The sequence below is a fragment of the Penicillium mononematosum genome (genome assembly GCF_028829835.1).
Source record: "Penicillium mononematosum strain IBT 11891 chromosome Unknown utg000005l:1.0-9366267.0:1.0-9372171.0, whole genome shotgun sequence".
In the NCBI taxonomy this organism is placed as follows: domain Eukaryota; kingdom Fungi; phylum Ascomycota; class Eurotiomycetes; order Eurotiales; family Aspergillaceae; genus Penicillium; species Penicillium mononematosum.
Genome location: NW_026643275.1, coordinates 2111878 through 2129895, shown reverse-complemented (window position 1 = coordinate 2129895; position 18018 = coordinate 2111878). Strand labels below are relative to the sequence as shown.

Below are 18018 nucleotides of genomic sequence, written 5' to 3'. Positions count from 1 at the left end.
ATGGGTTGCTTTTTTTTTTTTGCTTTTTTGCTTTTTTGCTTTCTTTGTGTATGTTTTTCGAAATAACCATGACTATGCATGTTATTATGAGCAGAGAAATCTGTGTATTGAGGCTCTTCTCTTCAAGATATCCAACTGTCGTCAGTACCTGATTTGGGTCTTCCCCTCCGAAGACCATTGCCACCTGTCTTTTCCACGTAAAGATCCAGACATTTAGACTCTATAGTAGATATCTAGGTATATAGACATCTAGAATAATATCCCATCAAACTACTATATCGTTTATTCAAGCTTCAAGCCAAGCCCCAAGCGTATCTATACAGTTGGGATTCCCGGCACAACGCGTAAACCGCAGATGACGGCATGCCGCCTGAGCCACATCGCCAAACCCGAATTTTTTCTTCCTTTCACTCTTCAACCACCCACCTTTCTTCGCCCGTCCTCTTTTGCTGGCATTGACTTGTCTAGCAGTCTTCTATTCCGACTTGCTGTTTGCACTTGCCCACCCCCACGAATTCCCAATCCGAGAAATACCCCCGAAAAGCCCGTTTCACTTCGCCTTTGTTCAACTCCCCGTTATTTTCTACCGGGACCGTTGTTCGTTGTGAGGTTATTTTGGTCCTATAAGTCCGCTTTGTGGTTTCGCATTTCTTCCTAGAAGAAATCTATTTACCTTTGTGTCCGGAAAAAGCGTTCGATTTCTCTTCTTTTGGTGGATTCATTCTAGACCCGCGAGTTGAAATCAAGATGACTGCTCCTACGCAACTTGCTTGTACGTGTTTTCCTTTCCCTGTCTTTGATCTCGACTTCGGGTCGCATTAATCGGCGCGAGTGGATGAATGGTTGCTGATAATCGCACAGTCCGCACGCTCAAGGGCATTAGCATCATGGATGCCGCCCCTGTCTATCAGCCCCTTTCTGGGTTCGAGAAGTAAGAATTGAGTCCGATAACAAACAAGAAATTTTGCTGACTTGTTCCCCAAGGCCAGAGGGTAACCTCCGCTGTAGCGCTTACTCGCCGTGTGGCCGGTATTTCGCATGGGCATCACCCGAGAAGTAAGTTGGGTAAACCCCCCCACTTTCACGTCCAAAATCTAATATTCGTCTCCAACACAGGGTCACCATTATCGATCCTTCCGTGGGCCAAGTCGTTGGAACCATCCCTGCCGATAATGTGTTCGAGCTTGGATTCTCGCCACTCGGCACTTACGTGATCACCTGGCAGCGCACATCTAAGGACGAGAACGGAGACGCCGTCAAGAACTTGAAGGTTTGGCGTGCCATTGAGGCCGGGGACGAACACTCGGTTGTGGGAAGTTTCGTCCAGAAGTCGCAGACCGGTTGGAACTTGCAGTACACTGCTGATGAGCGGTTGTGCGCCCGCACCGTGACCAATGAGGTTCAGTTCTACCAGAGCGACAACCTGTCTACTGTTTGGAACAAGTTGCGCGTGGAGGGAGTGTCGGACTTTGCGCTGTCGCCGGGTCAGACTCAGTCCATTGCCGTGTTCATTCCTGAGCGCAAGGGCCAGCCTGCTCAGGTTAAGGTGTTCATTGTGCCGCAGTTCACTGCGCCCGTGTCGCAGAAGAGTTTCTTCAAGGGCGATAAGGTCCAGCTGAAGTGGAACGCTTCTGGGACTACTTTGATCGTGCTTGCGCAGACTGAGGTGGACCGCACTGGCAAGAGTTACTACGGCGAGACGACCCTGTACTTGCTGAGCGCTAGCGGTGCATTCGACTCGCGCATTGATCTTGGTACGTTTTTTTTTTCCTTTTCTTTTTCTCTCGCTTTATTACTTGTTGCGGTCAACTGACAATCAACAGATAAGGAGGGCCCTATTCACGATGTTAGCTGGAACCCCAACTCGAAGGAATTCGGTGTTGTGTACGGCTACATGCCCGCTAAGACGACCATCTTCACTTTCCGCGGTATACCCAAGCACAACTTCCCCCTCGCGCCGCGCAACACCATCCAGTTCTCGCCCCATGGCCGCTTCGTGCTCGTTGCCGGTTTCGGTAACCTGGCAGGACAGATGGACCTCTATGACATGGACAAGAACTACCACAAGATCACCACTGTCGAGGCCTCCAACGCCAGCGTGTGCGCCTGGTCACCCGACGGACAGTACATCTTGACCGCGACGACCAGCCCCCGCCTGCGCGTCGACAACGGAGTGCGCATCTGGCACGTTAGCGGCGGTCTCACCTACAACGAGGACATGACTGAGCTCTACGACGTCACCTGGCGTCCGCAGAGCATCGAACAGCACCCGCTGGGCGAGCCGCTCACCAAGGTGCCCGCGCCCCACCCCTCCGCCATCGCCTACTTGAGCACGCGCAAGGCCCCCGTCAAGCCAGCAGGTGCCTACCGTCCCCCCGGTGCCCGTGGCCAGCTGACCCCGCTCGCATTCAAGCGTGAAGATGAAGGTGGCGCCGCCTTTGTCCGCGACGGCGTGCCCGGCGCCAGCATGAACACCTTCGGCAAGCCCCGGCGCCGTGAGATCCCCGGCGCTGAGCCCTCGGAGGAGTACCTGCCTCCCGGAGCCGCGCCTGGCGGCGGCGTCGCCCTGCCTACCGAGAACCTGTCCAAGTCCGCGGCGAAGAACAAGAAGAAGCGCGAGGCGGCTAAGAAGGCCAAGGAAGATGGAGCTGATAACGCTCCTCCTGCCAACGCCCCGACTGGGCCCAGCCCAGACCGCAACCGTAACCGTGGCAAGAATGCTGGAGCCACGAATGGAAACGGTGTGGCCAAGTCTGCCCCTGCCCCTGCCCCTGCCGCTGCCCCGGCTCCCGCAGCTGTCGAGGATCCCTCTGCCCAGGATAAGAAGATCCGTGGCCTGCTGAAGAAGATCCGCGCTATTGATGAACTTAAGATGCGTCTTGCCGGTGGTGAGAAGTTGGAGGATACGCAGATGAAGAAGATCCAGACTGAGGATGCGGTGCGGAAGGAGCTTCAGGCTGTTGGGTATGATGGTTGATTGGAATTGAACAGATGAGAATGCGTGATGCTTAACGCTTTGACGACGTTGATGCGGATTGCACCCTTGCATGGATATAGTTAGATCGACCTGCATGTATTGCATCTGGTATAGGAGCTGTTCAGATTGACTTATCCATATCAATATCAATACCACCCCCTATCAATATGAACTTGGAATTGTAGTGTTATCAGTTTCCCTCTGCGGAGGCGAACTTCCTGGGGAATTTATATTGGAGAAGGAAAGAGACTAGAAAATAAACATAGCATTTGGGCTTTGGTCTCTTCGTAATATGAATACAATTATATCTGATTCTCTCCCTCAAGATCTCCAACCTGCACACCCCAAACCTGCCACTTAGCTTCCTCAACGAAGTCTCTCCGTAACCACAGCCCAGATGGCTGACCCTGCGCCGGTGATAATAGCCCTCTACTGGAAATATGGTCCCGTTCATCGCCAGGCTGAGTACGGTCCAGCCAATCAAACAGCAGACGAAGCTGCCAGATTCGATCACGAATTTGGTCCGGATCAGCGCCACGGCCGCGTGCGGATTGCACAATGTTGCGCACGGTATGCGACAGAGCGAGTCTCGCATCGACCGCTGAGGTACGTAGCCAGGGCGGTACAGAGACAAGATCGGTGGTGATGCGCGCGGAGCGCATCGGGAAGGAAGATGGGAGGACGAGGGAGCGCTCTCGGATGTCGAGGTCTTGTAAGGAGGGGAGTTGGAAGACCCAGTCCCAGGGGTTTTGAGATGGAGTCATCGCTGCAGATGGCTTGCCAGTGAGTAGGGCCGTGCGGGTTGGCCATGCCGAGGGTGGGAGGCCCTTGGCTGGGTTTGAGAAGGGACCGGTGGTTGCTGGGAGGATGTCTTGGGCTTCACTGAGGCCGGTCAGGGTGGAGGCGAAGACGGAGGTTGAGGAGCTTGGGCTATAGGTTGCCTTGCGGCGAAGGTAGACGGATGGGTCGCCACGGAGGAATTTCTCGCGTAGGGCATCGTTCTGGCTGAAATCTAGAACGAGGGGCCAGTGGTCTGGTCCGCGAATCTCAACACGGGCAATGCTGCTAGGATCTGGCAGTAGACAGGGGGCGCTGACGGTGCGGGTGGTCTCGTCATGAGATGTTATGGTAATGGGGATCGAGATTGGGCGGCGGGTATCAAGATCACGAGGGACGAGACATCGTGGCTCAGCGGCGAGAACCCAGAGATGGCGGAAGGCTTGGAGGTGACACTTGTTATCAAGGACAGTTGTTGGGAAGATCGGGTAGAATGCACAGATGAGCGCGGTCACATCGCGGTTGGATGTGCCAAGTGTGTAGCTGCCTCCTCCAAGGAAGAGTACTCCGATAGCCATGTGTGCTGCCATGTGACTGCCATATGGTGTATCAGTGTCGATTCGACCATGGAGCGAGCGCAGGCGCCGGAACAGAGCTAGATCACCCGTGCCAGCCATGACCGCCGCGGCAGATAGGGCCACCACATCTTGACAGTTCCGGACCGAGTTGCGGGCGAGTCTAGCATCGTAGCATCGCACAGGTAGCCGTGAGATGCGGATAAGCTGGTCTGGATAGAACAGCAACAGATCTCGGGCCTCTGTTTCTCCCGACCCAGCATGGCGGAGACCGACGGCAAAGCAGAGGCCTGCAATAATATTGAAGAATGGCATATCTTCGCTGCGCAGCCGGTGCACATCCGTGAGTCGCGATCTTCCCCGGTAGACTTCGGGCAGGCTCTGGCTGATCCACTCAGCAGTAGGTTTGATACTATCCCACATGATTAAGTGTCGTGCCAATGTTCGCAACAGGAACAGATCCGGCCTCACGTAGTCGAAGCGAACAGTGGTATCGGGGATATCAATCTTCTTGGCTAGTACCGAGTCGTTGGTCTTCATGAAGATTATCATGAGGGCAATGGTCGCGCCAGCTGTGGCACGGTCTAGTACATGGGCGATTTCGACGGTCTTGGTGCCCACCGCGATTGACAATAGCCGTTCAACAATGTGCATATCGCGCATGCCCCGCAAATCATCGCCTTTGCCAAGGTTAATGAAACCAAGGGCAAAGCCTGCGGCCAGACGATATCCTTCGTCGCGGAGTTCCTCTCCGGTGGCAGCAGCTTGCTCATCCTGCTCACTGTTTTCGATTTCCGAGAGCATGACCTCGCTCATACGACGATGCTGAGAGCCACAATAAAGTAAGCCGATGCCCATAATTCCAGCTGTCTGAGTCAACGGTGACAGGTTCAACTCAGCTGCTCCAAGTGGAAGCATTCTCGTAACATGTACCGAAAGCAAGCGTGTGATTAGAGTATCCATTGTGCCCATGTACGACGCAGAGAGGCCAAGCAGGAGACCAATTGATGTCATGGTATGCTTGGGAGTGAGGTATTTGAAAGCAACCCACTTGGCCAACGATTTAAGATGGCCATTCAGACCCAGAGCCAACAAAAACCCGGCATGCCGGTTGGTAAGATCCTGTGGTTTGTTGAACAAGATCCACGATGTGTCAATGCCCTTCGAAGCCTTGGAGATTGCCAGACCCGTTGATACTCCGTTGTGGAAGAAGGCCCAGCAGACCTTTTCTTCTGAGAACGCAGATCTATCCGCGCTGACCGTCACATTGTCCGGCTTCATGACGCACTGCAGGGAAAATGAAGGGATCGGCAGTTTCTCAGTCAATAGAGGCAATCGGCCACTAAAAGTGAGCATTGCACGACCCGCTGGAGTAGACAGCGTCCGGACTGTCACGAGCTGCACGATTTCTTTTTGCGCCTCTAACAAGTCCGACTCACTCCAGCCAGGTTCGGCTATACACTCTGCCACCGGTGCTTTGGACTGATTTAGTAGTTTAGCTGCTTCCATAAATCGCTTATCCTCTCGGAATATCAGCCTGGTGACTGAGTATCGGTCAGCCTCTGCAGACGCCTCAAAGGCGTTGATGGCATCAATATCCAATGCTGAGCTGCTGATATAATGGAAATCTCGGATGGCATTATGGTTAGGCTGCTGTGGTGCCGCCAATGAATTGGTTTGAGCCGGGTTCATCGACATGTAAAGGTCTTCTCTGTCAATCAGCTCTAGGAGTGACGCGTTCCAGGATGTGGAAGCCTCAATCTGACATTGCATAACGGCTTCATAGAGCGGTGCGCTGACGCCTTCTGGGAAGCTATCAATGACGCTCTTCGTGAACCCCCAGCGCTGCAAAAGCTTGATCTTGTCCAAGGGTGTCGACACACTGTGAACCTCGGCGAAGAAGCCATTCAGCGCACACGTTCTTGGTGTGATGCTGAAACATTCACGCCACATTCGCCCTTTCCTGGGTGTTCGCTCGGATGCATTCACAATATCAAGGAGAGAAACAAACGGTGTAGGGCTCCGATGAGCAGCAGCACCCATGAGAAACTCGAAGATGGATGGAGGCGGGAAGGGTTCCGCGGGAACCTGTAGCCCAGCGATATGGGTGTTATCCTCAAACTGCCAGCGCTCCATACTGGCCATTTCGGTGCCATAATAGGCATCCTCGGTCCATTTCCAGGATTCCCATCCTAGCCAGCCGCCCAATTGTGCGATGACAGGAGCAAGCAAACCAAGAGGTCTTTGGGACTCATCCGAGTCGCAGGTGGAGAGCTTCTGTTCCTCCCGCAATAGATGCAAGGCCACGAGAACACTGCACAATGCGGTACATCTTGTGTTCTCTGAGAACGCTTCAGAGATAGGGAGGTAGCCGTCGCGGCCAGCAGCCCTGAGGCCTTCGGGACTTTGGAGAAATTCACGACTGAGAGCGATGCACCGGATCAAGTATGAATTCTGGCGATATGTAGATCGACTTGCATTGCCACCTTTGGGTGCATCTCCTGATGCAAGACCCTCAATTGCGTCTTGTTCGACGATCCAGCCCCAGGAACTGTCCATCATCCACGGAGCTACGACACCAGATGAGCCAGACTCCAGGTCCAGCATGGACTCCCAGCTTTCCAGATCCAAGTGCCCTCCACTGCTCGATCTCAGTAGACCCTTCTTGCGACGCGCTCGCTTGGGAATCTGCGTTTGCGGAGGGGAGACGAATGGGGCTGCTAGACTTAACAAGACGACTGTCATGGCGGTCCACTCAATGTTGTTTTCCTCCTTGCCTCGAAGCCATTTCATGACCTCCCACCATGCCACCATGATGCCATCGCCCGCTTTCTCGGACTCGCGCAAGGCAAATTTGCAGATCTTGAGTATTTTCTTCACCAGTTCGTTGCGAGGCTCCATTCGGATTTGGAGTCTGTGGCGTTGTTTATGGGTGTCCACAAGGTCGATCTTCCCTCGAGAGCACCCATGATCAAACTTGTTGAAGACGAGGTCGGGATCTGCCATGACTCGGTTGACACCACTTTCTCTTGGACGACTCTCGAGTTTGTTGGCAGAGATGCCATCCGGTTCATACAGCTGCAGTGGCACAGGAATCTCAACTTTGACGGGACTACCCCACAGCGTTTGCAATGATAGTTCGCGGTGTCCGCTTTCCGTTTCACTTAACGAGAGTATTCGAGAAAGGTCCCCATCGGAGATTCTGCAAGCATCCAAGACATTTGAGACATTTTGGATCCTTACCGCACGCACGAGTAACGGACGCTGCTCGGCGGACTTGGACCTTTTCTTCCGGTACTTGGAGGTTGGCTCTCGGTCAGCCCTCAGATTCACAATAGTTAATTTCTGTGCCTCTTGGTCCACGATGTATACTGCCAGGGAAGTATTGCCTTTGTGGGCGCTTCCAAACTCGGTGGATGCCAATGTAGAAACCTTCAAGCGGCGGGATGCCGCCTCTTTTTTGGAAGCTGCCTGAGAATTGGGACGAGAAACTTTCAATCTTGGTTAATATAAGTTCCTCCGGGAGTCCGGATGTCGATTCGCGTAGGGCAATGTTCTCGAACCCGGAAGATAGACTGTCGTTGTTGAGCTCTTCGAGTAGCTTGTCCACTGGGGCATCCAGAAAGCTGCCCGCAGTGCTGTAAATAGACCCTGTGCCTGGAGGTAGAGAGCCTCGAGGGTTAAAACCAAAGCTTCCGCGAGTGCTTGCTCCTCCGATAGACTGCCTGAACCCAGTACCATGAGGCATGGTGCTGGACTGACTGCCAGTAGCCAGGTCCGAAAAAGTGATACGGTCCTGGCTAGTTGCAAGGTCTGTTCGGGCGAGAAGTGAGCTGACTCGCCTTGATGTTTTGAGGGGAACACCGACATCTCCGAACTCTTGGGCTACTCTCGAAGCCAAGTCGTCTTCAGCATCAGTCTTCCCTTCAGATACCTGAGTGGAAGGCCAGTTGTCGGTCCGAGGCCCAAAGCTCTCTCGGGTTGCTCCAGAGCGAGCGGCCGGTGTTGTCGCGCCAGTCGCCATCCCGAAATGCGAGCTTCGCCTTACTGACCGGGTACCACCTGTCTCCCGTCTGGCTTTGTCTTTCATTGAGCTTCCTGATTCATCGTCTTTGTAGCGCGCAGTCCAAATCGTGTAGATACCTGTAGTTGTGTTGATGGTAACCACTAGGATCAAAGGTCCGCTGTTTTGTCTGTTGGTATCCGAGAGTTCGTCTTTTGGGGAGATATACACAATCTCATCCACATGATCCAATACCTCTAGTCCAGATGGCCTTCCTCTGGTGCTATTAACGCTGCTCTGAAGCCAGCGGGAAGTTTGCGATGTCACAACCAGACCCATCTCGGAATGAGGATTAATGAGAGAGAAAACCCGGGGTAGGTTGGTGATTGAGCCAGCATTTGGCACCCACGAAGGACCTCCAGCAGATGATGATTTCGTCGATGGACGCTTGCTTTTGCTGAGAGAAAATGACTGAGAGGCACCGGGGTCGAATAGCGAAGCAGACATGAAGGAATTCGGCGGCGCAGCTGGTTGCTGACTGCCACCATTTTCATCCTGGACCTTCCTTTGGAAAATAAGACCTCGAGGCGTAGCAAAGACGGAGTCAACCTCAAATGGAAGGGGAATTGTATGGCTATTGCCCGCGACGAAGAATATGTGAGCTTGCGATTTGAGGACTACCACCAAAGCCCTGGAAAGAGCCTCATTAGAGTGCTGGGGAGCTACAACCGCCACTCGTGCATCTCCATGTAGATCCAATGTTGAGAAGGGTTCAGTCCGCTTTTGTTTCTGCGTGCCAGTAGCTGCTTCAGGTCGACTCGGAGGCGTGGTTTTAGAGTGTGTCTTGTCTTCCGCTGCAAAGCGAGTGAAAAGAGCATGCCGAATCTCTTCTTTCTCAGGGTCCATTCGAAATACTCGCTTCACCATCCCTGCGCGGGACCATACAACACAGTGTTTCGTCCATACTAACTCATCGTCCACAGGGCCAGTCAATCCGCTCTCGTCGACGCATAGCGTCCAATTATAATGGTCTTCCGAGGGCTCAGGGGGGAGGACTCCCTCTGCGACTAGATAGGAGACGGCCGAGGGTTCGTGAACGCCCAAAGAGCGAACTGACGCCATGGTGGGCTGATTAGCAGCCGGGGTAGCGATCGTGGTACGCTGTCACAAACAGTTCTGCAGTTGAAATCGTTGAAATCATTTCCATCGTTCACGTAAGTTCAATTAACGGTGCGCCCACAAGACATGCCGAGTGGTTGAATGTCGAAGTTGGAAGACGCGCTGGAACGCGGATTGGATCGACTGTCTTTGCTTTCCCGCCAAAACAACTTCCTTTCTCCATCCACCCAACCCTCCACTCTTCCTACCTTTGACGCTCTTCTCCCTATTTGCTTTTGTCTAGAAACGGGCGTTCAGTTACCAGATCTTACTTTGACTACAAATATTCGACGGTCAATCACCCCTGCGGTGCCCTGTGGCGCCTGTGCTCGAAGCTACCTATAGCTCGACAGCATCGCAACTAGTACAATGCCCTCATTTCCCACTACTCCCTTGGTACGCCCTAGGGAAGATGGCTTGCAGATCAGGTATGGTTAATGCGCTTTGGTCATGATACTTGTATTGACACTGACCTCGTCTTGCAAAATCTTTAGCTATCCGCTCTCCCATCGCATCCACACAGCCAAAGGCTACCCACTTCGAGCTCCGAATGGCTCCTCGGTGATTATTTACGGCTACAATACTGGATTGAAAATTGTGTGGAGAGGAGGAAAAAGGTTCGCAGAACTAAAGCCGACTGGGCCCCAAGCGAAGGCGAAGCCTGTAGGAAACAATACGGATCCCGATTCAGTCATGATCATTGACTCCGACGACGAAGAGGAACCCGAACCAGCAAAAGAAGATCCCGTGGTTGAATTCAACCTGGAGGAGAGCGAGGTTGACCCCGCTGCTCCGTACGAAGAGATTCTGCGACAAATTGATATTCCCCTTGGAAGCCGTGTGCTGGATGTGGCGGTACCTCGAGTCCTCCCCGAGGAAGCTCGCTCGCCTTTAGACCCCTTCCCACCTATCCTGAGGAACACAATCGTTGTGTCTGTAGTTTGTTCCGACCTGTCGACAAAAGTTGTGACTCTGCCCCTTGTGCCTCCTCACCCTACGCAGACGGATTCAAAGAGCTGGCGCATCCAAACCCTCTCTGTCGATGGCGCCACCACTCATCAAGATATTCCACGTGGTGTATCCATCACATTCACCTGTCATGAATTTGAGGATGAGCAAGACCAGCGCAAGTCGCGGGGCCGATTTGGAAACTTTGGTAAATGGGATCTGCTTGTGGCCACGCATTCTGCAGAGGGATGTGGTGCGCTGTTACTGCACCGAATTCCAATCCGCGAGGAATCCTCTTTCCGTCTTGTGGAAGAAGATATCATCTCTCAACGGCGCCTCTTGCCAGCACCTGCACAATCGATTGCCTTTAACCCATCAACATGGCCATCCGTCCGCCATGCCAACCTGCTTGTTGCATTCCACAGTGGATGTGTCAAGATTTATTCCTGCTTTGTCAAAAAGGCCTCAAAATCCTCACGGCGGGCTTCAATGCCGCAGGAAGATTATGAAGCTATCGACACGGAAGGTCGCTGGTTGATCAGTCTGTACCCCGGCTTTGAGCAAGGAGCCACCGGGCTTCCCCGACGGAAGAGAATCATTGATGCCGACTGGGTGCTAGGCGGCCGAGCAGTGATGGTGCTTCTCGAAGACGGTGAATGGGGCGTATGGGATATTGAAGGCGCCGGTCCTGGTGCTGTTAAGGGCCCGCTGCACCGTCAGACGAGTGTCCAAGGCGTGACTGGCGGTTCATTGACGGCATACGCTGTCTGTGGCCGTATCATGACGCCGCTTTCCAACACCAACTCCGAAACAGAGCAGCGATCCCGATTCGCGCCTATGACACCATCCACAAGGCGTGTACGCGAAGATGGGTTGCTGAAAGGATCTATGAGCACAGCAAGTCCGTCCCACCGCGGCCAAATCTCTGTCTTGCAGACAAATCCATCCCCAGATGTGTTGCCGGATGAGTCGATCCTGCTCCGTCACGGCCGCCAGAGCGCGGTCATCCCGAGCTTATTGTCTCTGTGGCGCAACGCTGTCAAAGCCACCGGCACTTTTGATTCCTCAAACCGATGCCGCGTTTCTCCTTTCCAGGACGTGAATTTGATGGGCCAGAACTTCCAGGCAATCGGACATCTACCTGCACCAACACGCCGATCCCGGCAAGCAGAGCGGCAAGCCTTCGATGTACTCGTGGCAGCAGAGCACCAGATCATGATTCTCGCTCCGAGGTTGACAGAATCCGTTGAGGAGAGCCTTCCTGTAGTGAAGCAGGAAGAAACAGAAGAGACCGACCAGCTGATGCTCCGACGAGGCGAGCTGGATGTGGAAGGAATGGGTCGTCTACTGAATGGTATGGCCAGCGGAAGCGCGTCTATGCGCATGGGCAGCCCTGTGAAGCGGACTCGTGTTTTCGCCTGATCTCAGTCATAGTCTACTAATACCCATACTCCAAGTTTTTCGCTTCTGCTGTTCTCTCGTTCTGCTCACTCATAGGATACTATTCGCGCTGTAAGGTGGAGCGCAAGGCGAGATCCATGCCTTGAAATTCCTTCTTTGGAAGTGAATAAGCTCTGTATCAGATGCGATATATCAATGACCATCCCAAAAAGTGCTATGCACGAGCCCTAATATTGCAATTGAATGTTGCAGCGCAACATTCCGTTGCAATTCTCGTATTTGGCTTTGGAGTTCCATCTTCGTCTCTGTTCTACCACGGATATCGATCTGTCTCTTGACGAATCTACATCGACGGCCGCTGTAGACAGAGGAGGGGATGGCTGAAGTTGGATGCGGGTGACCATGGGAATGATGGGACATTTCAGTTAGAAAACGTAGATTTGTATGTGTTACAATTGTACATTATCATGACTTTTTGTACTATATTCATAACAGTATTTCTGGTGTTAATTTACTCCTTAACCAAGCATAGTGCAGCAAAGAGCCCGTCTATAGAGACCGATGCTGGCCTTCCTTCAACAACCCACGGTCACCACCACCGCCCTTCTGCCACAACCAGATACCCTCAACTGCCCATGCAGCAGCACTAGCATGACGACCAACACCGGACGCAAGAGGCAAGTTACCGCCCTCCTCATCTTTCGTATTCTTGCTCTTGTCTCTACCCTGGGTCTGACCAGCAGCGCCATCGGCCTCGGCAAGCATACCAGCAACAATGCCCTCCTTTTCAATAACAAACCATAGTCCATCGGACAGCTGCCCGCCCCGTTCTCCAAACTCAGCTCGACCGAGACGGAATAAAATCCGACCGATGACCTGCCACGCAATGCATCGCTGAGCGGGGAACGTCGAGCGTGACAGAATCGCCAGCTCGGGGATCGTGTAGCCCGCGGCATGCGGATCCTCGCCGTGATGGTGCAAGCCCATGGTTGTCGGGAGGGAGAGGGATGTTTCGGGAGCAAGAATGGTGCCTCTTAGCGAGAAGCGGATTGCGGAGGGCGCCATTGAGATGGCGTTGCTGGCTGGATGGTAGGCCGACGTCGAGTCTGGGTCTTCTTCGTCGGCTGAGAGGGGCTGCAACCAGGAGAGCGTTGATGGGTCTTGGGCTATCTCGGGGAAGTAGTGTGACTGGAGATCTGATAGGAAAGACGGTGAAGATGGGTCCAGGACTGGCATTGGCGCTGTTGGCTGGGGGAAGTGGAAGGTTTCGATAGTAGCTGGGTCAAGGGAAGGCCGTTCGGAGGCCGGGTGGAGATCTTCTGGGAGGGAGGGTGGAGCGAGATCTTCATTACGGGGATGCGGCTTGGGTGATGGTTTTGGTATAGAATGAGATTGTGCGCTTGGTGCAGGAACCGGTGCAGACGGAGGAATGTCGAACGAAACGGATTTTTTGGGTTTGGATGTTTCGTCGGCCGCAGGTGCCGGTTCAAATTTGGACTTTCGATCCTCTTCGATGTTTGCTCTTCGTAGAAATCGTTCCAGAAGTCCTGGATCCATCTGTTCCATCAACTCCTCTCGCTCCTGTTGGATCTGCGCGTCCGACATGGCCGCCAGCTGACGGCGGTTCTCTTCGTCGATGGATTTCTTTTCATCTTGGACGGTCGGTTCAGTCGGGGCTGCAGCTGGGGGAGTGGACTGGTTTGCTCGTCGCTGTTTGAAGGAGGAGGGTTTGCGCTGGCGAGGGGCAGGGAATCCAGTCGATGAGGTCGGCAGTTTAGGAGCGGGAGGAATGGCGTTGGAGGGGGCCCGTTCTTGGATCTCGCCGACGAGAGAGAATGGAGAGGGGACTTCTGGAGCACCAGATTCCTCATCCAGGTCGAGAACGAAGCGTTCACCGCGAAAAGCCATGATGCGTAAATAAGGTGAAGAGAGGAAAAAAAAGTTATGTCAGCGCGGGGGGAGATCCAGCATGCGGCTCCCAAAGCTAAAATGGGCCTGCAGAACAGACTAACCATAATAGGCTAGTTGGAGAGAGCGGGTGTGCTAGTCCCAATTGGGTTCCTCACATTGATCCGGAGCATCTATGTTGTATACAGCTCGCATCGATCTTTCTACGCTACATATTATGGGTTGGATACTGATTGAGCCATTCAAATTGATTGGTATAGAAAGAAAAATTTGGTCTTTTTAAGCCCTTGAGTGAAAAGTCCTTTATGAACGTCGAAGTCGCTATCTGTCGTACCTATCATAAACTTCCACGGGAGTACACAAGCAGGATGAATACTATGATGACCTGTATTATGTATATAATAATAGGAGGTCTAAGTCAGACTTACATATATAAGCCTCAAAATATGGTGAGCACCTGATCTGAAGAACACATGTAAACGAAGCCCTGTATCAGGTACGGAGTACACCTTAAGGGTTCTAGCCTAATCCGCTGGAGAGAGTACGGAGTAATGGAGATGAGATGTCCAATACTCAACAATGACCTCAGTAAATATATAATTCTACAGTATTGTAGAGACATTAGCACTATGATATCTCTCTGCAAGATAGTAATTCAAGTAATTCCCCCATATATCCCAAGTACTATAAGAACTTGACAATATCAAATTGCAGGTTATCCCAGTACTTTGCCTTTGTAATGTGCTTTTAATTCCAATCTGCTTGCTTTCTCTCTCTCTCCCCTTTCTTCCCTTTTTTCCTTTTTTTCCTTCTTGTTCTTCTTTCTCCCTTTCCTTATTTCTGCTCTCTGTCTTCTCCCGACATTTTCCCCTTCTCCCCTTCCGCGTCCCTCTCTTTTTCTGCTTTTCCCGCGTTTTCTTCATTTCTCTCTTCACCATCTTATCTTTCTTGTGTTCCTCTTCTCCCAACCTCTGTTGCCGACCTAATACCGACACGTTTCACCACTCTCATCTCCCATCTCGATTTTGGCCAAATTCCTATCAACTTGTCAATTTTCAATTTTCAATTTCCAATTGTGATTTTTTGCCAAACTATGTCGGATCCTCCTAATATGAGTTTACCCAAACAAGAAGGGCCCATTGACGCCGATGTCAAACCCGACACAGGCGCCCGACGTGCTTCCGGTACCGCCAGGCGGTCGCGTCGTAAGAAGGATGACGACTCCGACAAGAACAAGAAGGACAAGGAACCAAAAGAAGCTAAGGAAAAACCGGCCCGAGCTCCTCGTCGCCCACGAGAGAAATCAAACAACACGGCTTCTCGGAAAAAACCCAAACTGGAACCTGCGGAAACGAGGGCCCCGGTAGACGCCCGAAGCCCTCCACACGCCCCTGCAACGCCTCAACCTGCTCAACCCGCTCAACCAATCCAACCAACTCAAATAGCTCAACCTCCTCAACCTCAGCCTCAACCTGCTCCAACTTCATACTCAAGCCCACACCCCCCTACAGCTCCGGGGGCTTCTTATCAGCTGTCGCAACCCTCTCGCCCGCAATCGCATTCGCAACCTCCGGTGCCGCAACCACCGCCCCAACGAACCAGCGGACAAAACTTCGACCCTATTCGCTCTGCGTTTGACAATCCATCACCAGCACCATCATATAGTCCTCCTGCTCGCGCAATCTCTCCTCACAATGGTTATCGTGCCAGTGCATCGCCAGCGATCTCAAGTATCATCGACCCACCAGGCCAGAACTCCCAACCATTATACAACACGCTTCAACGCTCTTCCTCTGGCCATGTGCCCGGCCTCTCTTCGCCGGGACCGCCTGCAATGGTTGCCACACCCTCACACCTGTCCTTAGCACCATCGCCCCTTCCTATTTCGTCTGCTTCCCGTGGAGCCATACACATCCCGCAGGCCATGTCGCAGTCCACCCCCTACACCACCCCATACCCACCTACCGAGCAGCGTCCAACCCCCTCACAGACTCCTAAACTTGAACCATCTCCGCCGGCAGTGCGCCAACCTCAACCTCCTGCGCAACCCGAGCCCACTGTCCGGCCGACTCCGCCCAGGCAACAACCAACCGAATCAATGGAGATCGACTCCACGGAGCAGGCCGCACCCAGCGCCAAAAAGGAAAAGAGCACACCTACTGCCCCGGCATCAAAGGCCTCATCTCCTAAGCCAACTCGACCTGCCAAAGAAGCCCCTCAGCTGCCTCAAGGATCTGGCTTGATCACAAACGCGCTATTCGGAGGAGACGATTCTGCAAAGTCCCCCGACTCGCGCAGCACGCCCAGCATCATCGTTCATGTTCCGCTACAGAAGGGCAACCAGATCGTCAACTTTGCACGTCTTGCAGAAGAGCAATATGGCTTCGCGGCCTTGCACCCTCGTCTGGCCGCCCATAAAGCGCGCATGGCTCGTGTGGCAGCTGCCGGGGCGGCGTTGGAACGAAATGATAAGAATGCCAAGGGAATCTCCGCCGGCGAGAGTGCTGACGAGGATCTGAGTCTCGATGCGGAACGCGATAGTGATATGGATGGCGATCTTCCCATGGGTGGTACAGGGGCAGGAACCAACGGTGCGCCCTCGGAGGCTAGCGATGGAAAGAAGAAGCGACGCAGGAAGGTTGAGGAATATGACCGTGATGATCCATTTGTGGATGATACCGAAATGGTGTGGCAGGAGCAGGCTGCTGCCAGCAAGGACGGGTTCTTTGTTTACAGTGGGCCATTGGTTCCGGAAGGAGAAAAGGTCCAGGTGGAACGGTATGTCTACCCACTACCCTCTCACTACGTATTTACTAATTATTTGCAGCGCCGACGGTACAATCAAGCGCGGCCGTGGCCGTGGCCGAGGAACAGGTCGGAGTCGGACTGTGACCTCGCACCCTCACGTTCCCATTGCAGCTGCTGTGCCCGTCTCCCAAGATACTGGCCTGCCATTGCGTGGGCCCGGCTCTCGGGGCGGCACCTCACGCCGTCCGCGAGGCAACAAGAAGACCGATGGCGGCAGCGACCGCGCTGCTACCACTGCATCCGCTGCCCATGAAAGCCGTGGTGGCCGTGGTGGCGGCACAGGGACCTCTAACCGCGGTGGAACTAACAGCAATCGGGGTGGCAAGTCGTCTATATCAATCCCGATGCCAGACCTTGCTCCTGCGCCATCAACCCAGGGTGTTGCCCATGGACCCCCTGCTCCCAGCCCGCTAGCTGGCCCAGAGCTCATGATGAAATAGAGAACATGCTGATTGGTTTGTCATGGTGTTTGTTTGGTGTTCGGAGCTTGATGACTTTGTTTTATTCATTTGCGCTATCACTTTGCTGGGTTTGACTTGCCCCTGTTACATGTTTTCGGTCTCGAGAAACCGTTTGCTTAACAAATGAGCTCTCTATGTATACCTCGGTTATGTTATTACGGTTGAATATATCGATTCTCAGCCATTCAAGAGTTCATGCTTTCAATGAAACACTCTGTCTACACCATCCTTAGCCTCAGGTATTAAGTCTGCTGTAGCGTTATCAGTTTCGTTGATTCTCTCTATTAGACAGTACAGTACATATGTAGTGTTTCATGTTTTATGTTATGAAACAATATGCCCCTATAGTCTATGAAACAAACCTATTGTACAGCTCATGAAGTAAACAGGTGCCTAAATAAATATGTTACATACAAAATGTACATCAATATACAGGAGAGCCAATACTCAAACGATATATTCACTGATCTGTTCTATATTTATCTTGTCAAGTAGTTAACTACTTGTGTTATAGACTTGGCCCCCAGCCTCGAGCCGCCTTCACACCATTGAGTTAACCAATAAGTACAGAGAACAAAAGGGACCATGCTCATTCGCTATAAAGAAGCGCCAGTTGAAACGGTTGAACTATTTGCTGCGCCCATAGCGCTTTGCTTTTTATATACAGATCCCCGCGCAAGATCAACATGGCAGCCACTCGACTTGAGAGCCATTCGCAGAATGCAGATATTTCACAGCAATTGTACATATCCTCCGGGGACCGCAGGCTTTGTTACCTCGCCGAATACCCGAGGGACTCTAGATATTGTCTGGTCTTGCCTCAGCGTGATAGGCCTCTGCACTTGGTCTATTCTCCATCTCAATGTCCCAATCCAGTCGACACCATCCAAGAAACGTCAGAGGTATCTGCGAACGCTTTGGCGGTTCTCCAATAAGCTCAAATGGATGATGATCAACATCCTCGCTCCAGAGTGGGTATTCGGGATGGCCTGTAGTGATATG

General features: G+C 52.8%; 5 protein-coding genes across 5 annotated transcripts; 3 read left to right on the top strand and 2 right to left on the bottom strand.

The window, feature by feature from the left end:
- Positions 1 to 686: 686 nt before the first annotated feature.
- Positions 687 to 2977, top strand: N7519_008866 (translation initiation factor 2A; the record flags this gene model as incomplete). The annotated part of the gene is made up of 5 exons (XM_057295639.1): positions 687 to 772; positions 862 to 931; positions 985 to 1056; positions 1117 to 1754; positions 1824 to 2977. Exons 1-5 carry the CDS (start codon positions 748 to 750, stop codon positions 2975 to 2977), a joined length of 1959 nt encoding a protein of 652 aa, XP_057143521.1. The 5' UTR covers positions 687 to 747.
- Positions 2978 to 3279: 302 nt separating this feature from the next.
- On the bottom strand, positions 3280 to 9454 carry N7519_008865 (anaphase promoting complex subunit 1; the record flags this gene model as incomplete). Its single annotated transcript, XM_057295638.1, has 2 exons — positions 3280 to 7796; positions 7822 to 9454. The coding sequence occupies 2 exons, from the start codon at positions 9452 to 9454 to the stop codon at positions 3280 to 3282; spliced, it is 6150 nt and encodes a 2049-aa protein (XP_057143520.1).
- A 405-nt stretch (positions 9455 to 9859) lies between these two features.
- N7519_008864 (uncharacterized protein) lies at positions 9860 to 11860 on the top strand (the record flags this gene model as incomplete). Its single annotated transcript, XM_057295637.1, has 2 exons — positions 9860 to 9918; positions 9985 to 11860. 2 exons carry the CDS (start codon positions 9860 to 9862, stop codon positions 11858 to 11860), a joined length of 1935 nt encoding a protein of 644 aa, XP_057143519.1.
- Positions 11861 to 12388: 528 nt separating this feature from the next.
- Positions 12389 to 13747, bottom strand: N7519_008863 (RPAP1 family protein; the record flags this gene model as incomplete). The annotated part of the gene is made up of 1 exon (XM_057295636.1): positions 12389 to 13747. The coding sequence occupies one exon, from the start codon at positions 13745 to 13747 to the stop codon at positions 12389 to 12391; it is 1359 nt and encodes a 452-aa protein (XP_057143518.1).
- A 1093-nt stretch (positions 13748 to 14840) lies between these two features.
- N7519_008862 (uncharacterized protein) lies at positions 14841 to 16995 on the top strand (the record flags this gene model as incomplete). Its single annotated transcript, XM_057295635.1, has 2 exons — positions 14841 to 16525; positions 16575 to 16995. The coding sequence occupies 2 exons, from the start codon at positions 14841 to 14843 to the stop codon at positions 16993 to 16995; spliced, it is 2106 nt and encodes a 701-aa protein (XP_057143517.1).
- Between the last annotated feature and the right edge of the window lie 1023 nt (positions 16996 to 18018).